Source organism: Crinia signifera, chromosome 19 (assembly GCF_055691185.1).
Source record: "Crinia signifera chromosome 19, ASM5569118v1, whole genome shotgun sequence".
Taxonomy (NCBI): domain Eukaryota; kingdom Metazoa; phylum Chordata; class Amphibia; order Anura; family Myobatrachidae; genus Crinia; species Crinia signifera.
Genome location: NC_139226.1, coordinates 7,245,045 through 7,257,164, shown reverse-complemented (window position 1 = coordinate 7,257,164; position 12,120 = coordinate 7,245,045). Strand labels below are relative to the sequence as shown.

General features: G+C 51.8%; 1 protein-coding gene across 1 annotated transcript; it reads left to right on the top strand.

Annotated features, from left to right (window-relative positions):
* The first annotated feature begins 303 nt into the window (after window positions 1–303).
* On the top strand, window positions 304–1,181 carry RNF186 (ring finger protein 186). Its single transcript, XM_083162403.1, has one exon. The coding sequence runs from the start codon at window positions 405–407 to the stop codon at window positions 1,179–1,181; it is 777 nt and encodes a 258-aa protein (XP_083018529.1). The 5' UTR covers window positions 304–404.
* Window positions 1,182–12,120: the final 10,939 nt, after the last annotated feature.

Sequence of the window (12,120 nt, the reverse complement as noted above, 5' to 3'; positions counted from 1 at the left end):
CTATGTCACTTCCATGGGGCCGTCTGGGGTCACCGCGCAGGTTCTCTGTATGGTGTAATGTTGGCCCGGTACTGGGACATACGTTCCGAGCCTTCCTTTGTGGCACTGTATGCTTCCCATTTCCCTGACAACCCTGCAGGGAACTCTGCTCCTCACTGTATAAACAAACTGTTCCCCCACCTCCTGTGAAGAACTGGTGCTCCCATCCAGAGCAGCCAGCAATCTGCGACCATAAAACATCAAATATTCAGTTAATGTTTAAGCTGCCATTGATAAGGGGACGGTTGCTGGGCACCTGGAGGAGATCGTGCTCAGCTGCCTGATGTCCCTGCAAAAAGGAAGAAGACAAAGGAACCTTCTATAGGACTGGATGGTTCTCTCTGACCCAGACACGGGCTGTCTACATGGGGGACTCAGTGGACCCCTATCACGTGGGATGTGAACATAATTCAAGAGACATGGAACCCACAATGAATGCAGAACCCGCAGCTGGTAGACCACCCATTCCAGCTTCTCTGTGCCCAGGATCGGTGGTGGTGTCAGAGGTGGCCTTACCCACACATACAGCGGATGTGCAAGCAGTTGTAGTCAAGGCGGATGACCCCAGTCCTTATCTGACCAACATGGACTGCCCGGTCTGCTTCAGCAGATATGACATCTACCGGGTTCCCAAGGAGTTGTCCTGCAAACATAACTTCTGCGCTATATGTCTTAAGCTACTGATACGTAACGAGGGTGGCACCTGGCTCATCTCCTGCCCCATCTGCAGAGCTTCCACCACAGTATTCGGGGGACTCGTATGTACTTTACAGAACCAAGAGTCACTAATGAGCAGACTGGAGAACGCTGGAGAAAAATCTGTGGTCTGTGAGAGGCCGGGGAATGCTGTGAGGATAAGCAGTGATGCTCACGGGGTGTCGGATGATGAAAGTCATGGCAATCTGAGAATGGCAGCCAAGAGGCTGGTTGTCCTGTTCCTGATGCTCCTCATCATCCTCATCATCATCCTCCAGTTTGTGTACACAGGGATCATGAAATGGGTGCTAGGATTCCTACTGGGGGTGGTGGTCATCATCACTGTGCTGCTCTGCTTCAACCCCAACTGCAGGATGAGACTGCCGAAGACGGGGACCCAGCAGAGGGACAGTGTTATGTCACTGCCGGATACGTGCACTGCCTGATACCTGCTGCACTGCCTGATATATGGACTGCAGCGTGCACTGCCGGATCCGTGCACTGCCTGATACCTGCTGCACTGCCTGATATATGGACTGCAGCATGTACTGCCTGATATATGGACTGTGGCATGTACTGCCGGATACGTGCACTGCCTGATACCTGCTGCACTGCCTGATATATGGACTGCAGCGTGCACTGCCGGATACGTGCACTGTCTGATACCTGCGGCACTGCCTGATATATGGACTGCAGCATGTACTGCCGGATACGTGCACTGCCTGATACCTGCTGCACTGCCTGATATATGGACTGCAGCGTGCACTGCCGGATCCGTGCACTGCCTGATACCTGCTGCACTGCCTGATATATGGACTGCAGCATGTACTGCCTGATATATGGACTGTGGCATGTACTGCCTGATACATGCACTGCCTGATACCTGCTGCACTGCCTGATATATGGACTGCAGCGTGCACTGCTGGATACGTGCACTGACTGATACCTGCTGCACTGCCTGATATATGGACTGCAGCATGCACTGCCGGATACGTGCACTGCCTGATACCTGCTGCACTGCCTGATATATGGACTGCAGCATGCACTGCCTGATACCTGCGGCACTGCCTGATATATGGACTGCAGCGTGCACTGCCGGATACGTGCACTGCCTGATACCTGCGGCACTGCCTGATATATGGACTGCAGCATGTACTGCCGGATACGTGCACTGCCTGATACCTGCTGCACTGCCTGATATATGGACTACAGCATGCACTGCCGGATACGTGCACTGCCTGATACCTGCGGCACTGCCGGATATATGGACTGCAGCATGCACTGCCGGATACGTGCACTGCCTGATACCTGCTGCACTGCCTGATATATGGACTGCAGCGTGCACTGCCTGATACCTGCTGCACTGCCTGATATATGGACTGCAGCATGTACTGCCGGATACGTGCACTGCCTGATACCTGCAGCACTGCCTGATATATGGACTGCAGCATGTACTGCCGGATACGTGCACTGCCTGATACCTGCAGCACTGCCTGATATATGGACTGCAGCATGCACTGCCGGATACGTGCACTGCCTGATACCTGCTGCACTGCCTGATATATGGCACTGCCTGATATATGGACTGCAGTGTGCACTGCCGGATACGTGCACTGTCTGATACCTGCGGCACTGCCTGATATATGGACTGCAGCATGTACTGCCGGATACGTGCACTGCCTGATACCTGCTGCACTGCCTGATATATGGACTGCAGCATGCACTGCCGGATACGTGCACTGCCTGATACCTGCTGCACTGCCTGATATATGGACTGCAGCATGCACTGCCTGATACCTGCTGCACTGCCTGATATATGGACTGCAGCATGTACTGCCGGATACGTGCACTGCCTGATACCTGCAGCACTGCCTGATATATGGACTGCAGCGTGCACTGCCTGATACCTGCGGCACTGCCTGATATATGGACTGCAGCGTGCACTGCCGGATACGTGCACTGCCTGATACCTGCGGCACTGCCTGATATATGGACTGCAGCATGTACTGCCGGATACGTGCACTGCCTGATACCTGCTGCACTGCCGGATATATGGACTGCAGCATGCACTGCCGGATACGTGTACTGCCTGATACCTGCTGCACTGCCTGATATATGGACTGCAGCGTGCACTGCCTGATACCTGCTGCACTGCCTGATATATGGACTGCAGCATGTACTGCCGGATACGTGCACTGCCTGATACCTGCAGCACTGCCTGATATATGGACTACAGCATGTACTGCCGGATACGTGCACTGCCTGATACCTGCTGCACTGCCTGATATATGGACTGCAGCATGTACTGCCGGATACGTGCACTGCCTGATACCTGCAGCACTGCCTGATATATGGACTGCAGCATGCACTGCCGGATACGTGCACTGCCTGATACCTGCTGCACTGCCTGATATATGGCACTGCCTGATATATGGACTGCAGTGTGCACTGCCGGATACGTGCACTGTCTGATACCTGCGGCACTGCCTGATATATGGACTGCAGCATGTACTGCCGGATACGTGCACTGCCTGATACCTGCAGCACTGCCGGATATATGGACTGCAGCATGCACTGCCGGATACGTGCACTGTCTGATACCTGCGGCACTGCCTGTTATATGGACTGCAGCATGTACTGCCGGATACCTGCACTGCCTGATACCTGCTGCACTGCCGGATATATGGACTGCAGCATGCACTGCCGGATACGTGCACTGCCTGATACCTGCTGCACTGCCGGATATATGGACTGCAGCGTGCACTGCCGGATACGTGCACTGCCTGATACCTGCTGCACTGCCTGATATATGGACTGCAGCATGCACTGCCCGACACGTGCACTGCCTGATACCTGCGGCACTGCCTGATATATGGACTGCAGCGTGCACTGCCGGATACGTGCACTGCCTGATACCTGCTGCACTGCCTGATATATGGACTGCAGCATGTACTGCCGGATACGTGCACTGCCTGATACCTGCTGCACTGCCTGATATATGGACTGCAGCGTGCACTGCCGGATACGTGCACTGCCTGATACCTGCTGCACTGCCTGATATATGGACTGCAGCATGCACTGCCTGATACCTGCGGCACTGCCTGATATATGGACTGCAGCGTGCACTGCCGGATACGTGCACTGCCTGATACCTGCGGCACTGCCTGATATATGGACTGCAGCGTGCACTGCCGGATACGTGCACTGCCTGATATATGGACTGCAGCGTGCACTGCCGGATACGTGCACTGCATGATACCTGCTGCACTGCCTGATATATGGACTGCAGCATGCACTGCCGGATACGTGCACTGCCTGATACCTGCTGCACTGCCTGATATATGGACTGCAGCATGCACTGCCTGATACCTGCGGCACTGCCTGATATATGGACTGCAGCGTGCACTGCCGGATACGTGCACTGCCTGATACCTGCGGCACTGCCTGATATATGGACTGCAGCGTGCACTGCCGGATACGTGCACTGCCTGATATATGGACTGCAGCGTGCACTGCCGGATACGTGCACTGCATGATACCTGCTGCACTGCCTGATATATGGACTGCAGCATGTACTGCCGGATACGTGCACTGCCTGATACCTGCTGCACTGCCTGATATATGGACTGCAGCGTGCACTGCATGATACCTGCTGCACTGCCTGATATATGGACTGCAGCATGCACTGCCGGAAACGTGCACTGCCTGATACCTGCTGCGACGCCTGATATATGGACTGCAGCATGCACTGCCGGATACAGGCACTGCCTGATACCTGCTGCGACGCCTGATATATGGACTGCAGCATGCACTGCCGGAAACGTGCACTGCCTGATACCTGCTGCGCTGCCGGATATATGGACTGCAGCATGCACTGCGTGATACATGGACTGCGTGATACGTGCTGCACTGTGTGATACATGGACTGCCTGATACGTGCTGCACTGCCTGATACATGGACTGCGTGATACGTGCTGCACTGCGTGATATGTGCTGCACTGCATGATATATGGACTGCTTGATATTGCACTGCCTGATACGTGCTGCACTGCGTGATACATGGACTGCATCATGCACCACGTGATACATAAACTGCGTGATACATGCTGCACTGCGTGATACATGGACTGCGTGATACATGCTGCACTGCGTGATATATGGACTGCATGCACTGCAACATATGCAGAGGTGTAACTCTGGGAGGCAATGGATTCAGTTGCCACCGGGCTCCTGCTCCCATGGGGGCACCTTTCCTCCCCTGCAAGTTTGAATCAGTTGATTGAAAGCCGTCTATATCGCTTCTGTGGATGACTCCCCTCCTACCAGGACCATAGATCTTACCACTCTCTTTATTTTAAACATAACGTACACATACATAGATACATAAATACATACACGCACATGTGTGTGTGGTGGGAGGGGCCCAATATTTAGTTTGTGTCCGGGCAACTGGGTCGAACTTACGCAACTGAACATAGGCCCTTATTCAGATCTGATCGCAGTACAAATTTGTTCTGAAAATGGGCAAAACCATGTGCACTGCAGGTGGGGCAGATGTAACATGTATAGAGTTAAATTTGTGTTAGTTATTTTGTTTCTGTGCAGGGTAAATACCGGCTGCATTATATTTACACTGCAATTTACTGTAGATTTTAGTTTCAACACACCCCACCCAAATGTATCTCTCTGCACATGTTACATCAAAATCAACTCTATGCCGTAGTGGATAGTGGGGGTATGAACAGGTGCTAAATCGCATTGCACATCAAATCGCATGCAATGTCGGGTGGCGCCGTGAAACTACACAAGTACCTTTTCTCATTAAGACACACACATATACAGTGAAACCTGTGTCTTTTCGCTGGCTGCACCCCCTGTTTGCACTGGGCTGTCTTTGGGTATTTTGTTCCGCTTGCTTGAGGCAAGTAAAACAAAATCCCACACCTGCTGTAATTTACTACAGGTAATCACTGACAGATATCCCCCCCTTGAGATATATATGTATGTACAGTATATATGTGTATGGAAGAGAAGCGTTCGCATGCCTCAGAATGAGGTACGCTAGCCCTAAGTCCTTTATTTACAAATAGTGGGCTAATATTTGTGGCTATTCACTTGCCCCACCCGGATATTGTACTAACGGACAGGAATTCTGTTTGTGTAGCAGCTGTGAATCGGGATTGTCTTATACTATAAATGGAAATTGTTTGATCTATGTTGCACTCCCGTGGCGAAATTTGTTTCTTGACAATGCAATAAAATGATACAAATACGCAGAATTGTCACCTGTAATAAACTCCACCCTGATCTGTCTCTTCACCGTCATGGCTTGTTTAAGCCATAAATGAGGATAAAGCTTTGTGGCATTCTAGGAGAGACCGGGATAGTTACTGAGGTGGATGTAAGTGGCTGGAGGCTGGTCCTTGTTAGGAGAGGACCTGGAGCTGTACCTGCTCCTCCTCACCACTAGCAGTGCTGTGATGTTACAGTACCCATCTCCTGAGGCCCCGGCCTCTGGGAACACTGCACATTTCGCTAACAAACCACAGCATTCTGAATCGCTGCAAAAACTAACTCCGTTGTGTACATACTACACACCATGTGACATCTACAGATTTGTCTGTTGTCAATAAAACTTATGGTGCCCATACACTTGTGCGATCAGATGTGATGCGATCACATCCGAACGCATCTTAAGTTCCTTTTTCCTGCGATGACACATCAGGTCAGTGGCGTAACTACATTTTGGGCGCCCCCCCGCCGTTAAAGGGAGGGCGCCCAGCCACTCACCCGCCCCTCCGCCCGCCGCACCAACCCCCGCAGTCTTACCTAGGTTCAGTCAGTACGCGCTGGTCCCGGCTCCCTTCTTCTGCTATGAGGACCACCACAAAATGTCCGCCCCCATACATCAGACAGTTTCAGAGAACTGTGTGCTATATGGGGGCGGCCATTTTGTGGTGGTCCTCAGTAGAAGAAGGGAGCCGGGACCGGACCAGCGCATACTGAACACAGGTAAAGACTGGGGATGGGGGGGTTGGTGCGGCGGCCGGCGGGGTGTAACGTAACTATAGCACTGCAGCCCCCGGCGCTCGCACATGCATAGCGCCCCCCCGCGGTCGCGGGGGCTGCGGTGCTATAGTTACGCCCCTGCATCAGGTGCTGGAAGAGGGCTGGCGGGCATCGGTGTAGCAGAGCAGGTGGCAGGAGGGCTGGAAGTTGGCGGTGGCCGGCAAAATGTAAAAAAAAAAAAAAAAACACTGGGCCGCCCTCTAATTGGCTGAGAGAGCTCTCAGCCAATCAGAGGGCTCACATTCAGACTACCGCTGCCAGCTCCACTACACAGACGCATGCCAGCCCTCCTGCCGCCGATTGCATTGTGAGCGTTTTTTTAACCGCATGTGATCACACAATGGGATAAATATTATGTGCCGCACATAATATCTACTGACGCAACATTCGACCGACGGGGCCGCGCATCGGGTGACAAATCCAATGACACGTAATCCCTGCGATTTATCATAACAGTGTATTGTAATAATAATAATAATCAGTTTTATGATCACTGAGACGCAGCCATGGAACGTCACTGTGTGTGTGAGCTGCGACAGGGGGCATGGCGCAGCTTATGTGCAGTTAGTCAGGCGAGTCTGGTCGCACGTCACAGCCTGTATGTCACGGCCTCCCGGACCGCGGTGGTCACTTACCGGGTCCGGGGGCGCCTCTGGTGCGGGTGGCTGCTCCCTGGGTCTGGGCGGCGGGTGCTGGCTGGACGCAGTCTCCTCCGGCAGCAGAGATCTCTCTGCAGCGCCGAGAGGGACAGACAGCGTGTTCCTTCCGGGTAGCCGGGCGCGCCGCGTTCATGTAGAATTAAAGGCACAGGCAGGATATTGGTGGGGGTGCCTGCAGGGATAAAAGGAAGTCCCTGACAGGTAAACCCCGCCAGAGTATAGGTTCACTTCACCTGCTCCAGCATTCTATACTGTTTTTGATCAAAGTGTTACTGACCCGTGCTATTCCTGACCACTCTTACGTTTAACCCCTGTGTACTCATCCTCGTGACTCATACTGTACTGACCCGGCTTGATCCTTGACCTTCCATTTGCCTGAACCTCGATACTGAAGTTACCGATTGTTACCGACCCGGCTTGCCTTGACCATTCTTCGCTGTATCCCTTGTACTGCACTGTCCATCTGGTTCTGACACGGCTAAGACGACCACGTCCATATTCACCGAGCACTTCCACTCAGAAGGGAAACCTATCCAGGGGGCCGCGACCGATGTGTCGGGAGCCGCAGAAGCCCAAATCCCGCCTGGAGGGGTCACTGGCAGAAAACCCCCGGCACGGTTAGACTCCGCGCCCCTGTGATAGGTCTAGCCAATTCCCAAGTGGAAGTGTCGCCAAGTTTTGTGACACTGTATGCCGGCCCTGAGTGAGATGGAGGAGGGGGTGTGTGTATAGAAAGGCAATTGGGGAAATTCTACTGCCCTAACTCCTTTTGAAAAAAGCAGCTCAATGGTAATAATAAGCATAAATAGTGGGAAATGAGCGCTAAAAAAGAGGTGAAAGATAAAAGGAAATAGATAAAGAGAGCTCAGGAGAGGAGTAAAAAAAACACCTGTAAGGAAAAATGGTTAAGATATGTTTAGGCTCCTTTGTAGGAGTGTTTAGCTGTGTCCGTGGGGAGTGCTGACACTGAACCTGCCTCTATGAATGTGCTGTGTGCGGGGCTCGTGAGCTGGCGGTGGTAGTTTGTGAGGCCGCGTCTCTCTCCGTTCCGTCACTCTCAGTGCTTCGGCGCGTGTCAGCGCTGATTTATTATTTATTTATTAACAGTTTCTTATTTAGCGCACACATATTCCGCAGCGCTGTACAGAGCATAGTTATGAGCAAAAACACATAACGAGTTACAGTACAAGACAGTTTAGGACAAGTACATGGTAAATATGGATAGTTGCATCAGGGGACAGGACACTGAAGCATTCATCAGGGTGGCAGAGGTTTATATATTCTAAGAAAGGCACATAAGGAGAGAGGGCCCTGCTCGTGAGAGCTTACATTCTAAAAGGAGAGGGTTAGGCAGACAGGGGTGACAGAGAGGTAGATTACAGTATTATCAGCATAGAGGTGAGTGAGGATAGAGGGAGAGAGATCAGGAGAGGAGCAGTAGATTACAGTATTATCAGCATAGAGGTAAGTGAGGATAGAGGGAGAGAGATCAGGAGAGGAGAGGTAGATTACAGTGTTATCAGCATAGAGGTGAGTGAGGATAGAGGGAGAGAGATCAGGAGAGGAGAGGTAGATTACAGTGTTATCAGCATAAATGTGAGTGAGGATAGAGGGAGAGAGATCAGGAGAGGAGAGTTAGATTACAGTGTTATCAGCATAGAGGTGAGTGAGGATAGAGGGAGAGAGATCAGGAAAGGAGAGGTAGATTACAGTATTATCAGCATAGAGGTGAGTGAGGATAGAGGGAGAGAGATCAGGAGAGGAGCGGTAGATTACAGTATTATCAGCATAGAGGTGAGTGAGGATAGAGGGAGAGAGATCAGGGGGGGAGAGGTAGATTACAGTGTTATCAGCATAGAGGTGAGTGAGGATAGAGGGAGAGAGATCAGGAGAGGAGAGGTAGATTACAGTATTATCAGCATAGAGGTGAGTGAGGATAGAGGTATAGAGATTAGGAGAGGAGAGGTAGATTACAGTGTTCTCAGCATAGAGGTGAGTGAGGATAGAGGGAGAGAGATCAGGAGAGGAGAAGTAGATTACAGTGTTATCAGCATAGAGGTGAGGGAGGATAGAGGGAGAGAGATCAGGAGAGGAGAGGTAGATTCCAGTGTTATCAGCGTAGAGGTGAGTGAGGATAGAGGGAGAGAGATCAGGAGAGGAGAAGTAGATTACAGTGTTATCAGCATAGAGGTGAGTGAGGATAGAGGGAGAGAGATCAGGAGAGGAGAGGTAGATTCCAGTGTTATCAGCGTAGAGGTGAGTGAGGACAGAGGGAGAGAGGTCAGGAGTGGAGCGGTATATTACAGTGTTATCAGCGTAGATGTGAGTGAGGACAGAGGGAGAGAGATCAGGAGAGGAGAGGTAGATTACAGTGTTATCAGCGTAGAGGTGAGTGAGGAAAGAGGGAGAGAGATCAGGAGAGGAGAGGTAGATTCCAGTGTTATCAGCATAGAGGTGAGTGAGGATAGAGGGAGAGAGATCAGGAGAGGAGAGGTAGATTACAGTGTTATCAGCATAGAGGGGAGTGAGGATAGAGGGAGAGAGATCAGGAGAGGAGAGGTAGATTCCAGTGTTATCAGCATAGAGGTGAGTGAGGACAGAGGGAGAGAGATCAGGAGAGGAGCGGTAGATTACAGTATTATCACCATAGAGATGATAGTGGAAGTTAAGTCAGGGGCAAACGCAGGATTTTCAGAAGGGGGTTTCCAGAGGGGCGGAGCAAAGCACGGTGATGGACACTTTGGTGACCCAGTATTTACTATGATGTCCCGCGGGTGGTAGGGGGTATTATATCAACCGCTCAGCATGTAGGGCCTGGGTCAGTAATTTCCACTAATTACCCCTTTACTGCACAGATGGTGGGAGATGGGGTGGGAGAAGGGGGCATTGGGCTGAATGAAGGGGCCCTGATACATAACTTCCAGGGTGGTAGAGGATGTTTAATACGCAGAGGAGGGGTGTATAGTGGAGTGGGCTTATTATTCATTATGTTGTGGTGAGAGGACAGCTTGCTTGACTGCAGATATCTCCAGTTCCCGCAAATAGATTTCTTAGATTTTAATGGAATTAAAAACTAGAGAATCCCACCTACCAAATGGTACTGGGGACTAGGGGATCAGACTTCAGGAGGCAGAGCAATCTGCCAACGAGAATATGAAACTACATACCAGGTGTGTGGAGCTGGAGCAGTAACCAGCTGCTGGAAGGCTAATATCTCTGGTTCTGGGAACAGTAGGGACAAGCTACTAGTGTCCCTCAAAGGGGGAGAGTCCCAGCTTTTGGAATATACCCTCAGAAAAACACTACGTCAGACAGAACCTGAAATATCTGACTGGGAAGAGCAATTAACAGGCTTGGATGGGGACCACTGCTTTGAAGTCAGATATCTCCAGTTCCCAAGGTCCGATTTTAAAAATTCTTGTACTCATGGAAAGAGGGGACCCTCAGCTTTCAGCCTAGAGTCCTTAGACTCCTTGGGGGGTTTCTGGGTACTCGGAAACCCCCCCTGCGTGCGCTACTGTAAGTGAGCAAATAAGCTCACCCAGAGAGGACTATAGAGGTAGAGAAGAGGGCCAAGAATAAAATGATGGGGGAAACCTACTATCAATGGAAGAGCAGGAGAGGTGAAGTCATTGGAGGTACAGCTGGGCATTTTCAAAACAGACAGTGCACATACAATCAATAGTCAGCTTTCAATAGTCAGCCAGGCTGTGTCACTAAATACTAAAAGCTGTTTCTAATACCCCTTTTACACCGCCGTAAAATCCGGGTCAGCGGCGGGTCAGACCCGGATCATCGGCGGTGTAAATGGAGTATATCCATGTCCATTTACAGGGGTCCTCTATCCAGGTCCTGACCTGGGTAGAACCCGGATAGGACCCGTGTAAATGGTCCCGCTGTGGGTGCAGGCACCCGCAGCGGGTCCACAGCGTGCAGCACTGGGGAAGCTGTCCCCAGGTGCTGGGAGAAGGGGGGGTGTCTGCGGCTGCTGAGGAGAGGTGGGGGTACCTGTCAGCCGGAGGGGATGATGTGCGCCGCCGCCGCTGTCCCCGGGGTGCAGGAAGGGCGGGGTGTCTGCAGCTGCTGAGGGGAGGTGGGGGTACCTGTCAGCCTGAGGTCGGAGCAGGAGGGGATGATGTGCGCCGGAGGGACCCACGCCACTGACTGTCCTTTCGCCGCAAGAACTTTGCGGCTGCGGGGGGAGGTACAGCAGCAGCGGCGCAAATCATCCCCTGCGGCTCCGACCTCAGGCTCCGACCATCATCGCCCGCAGTTGTATGATATTGGGCCTGATTCAGCAGCAGCGGCGGCGCACATCATCCCCTCAGGCTCCGACCTCAGGCTGACAGGTACCCCCATCTCCCCTCAGCAGCCGCAGACACCCCCCTTCTCCCAGCACTTGGGGACAGCTTCTCCCTTCTACCCCTTCAGAATTTTTATTTAAGTAGTAATATATATATATATATATATATATATATGTGTGTGTGTGTGTGTGTGTTGCCTCCTTGCAACAAGCAATTTCACCCCCCTTGGCAACGAGCAAGTATTTTTAACGACATCCACAAGGAAGGCCAGGGCTGACCCAGGTTCAGTGTAAATGGTGCAGACCCAGGTCGAAGTGCTGTGTAAATGGGGTATAAAGCAGGGTCAGACCCTG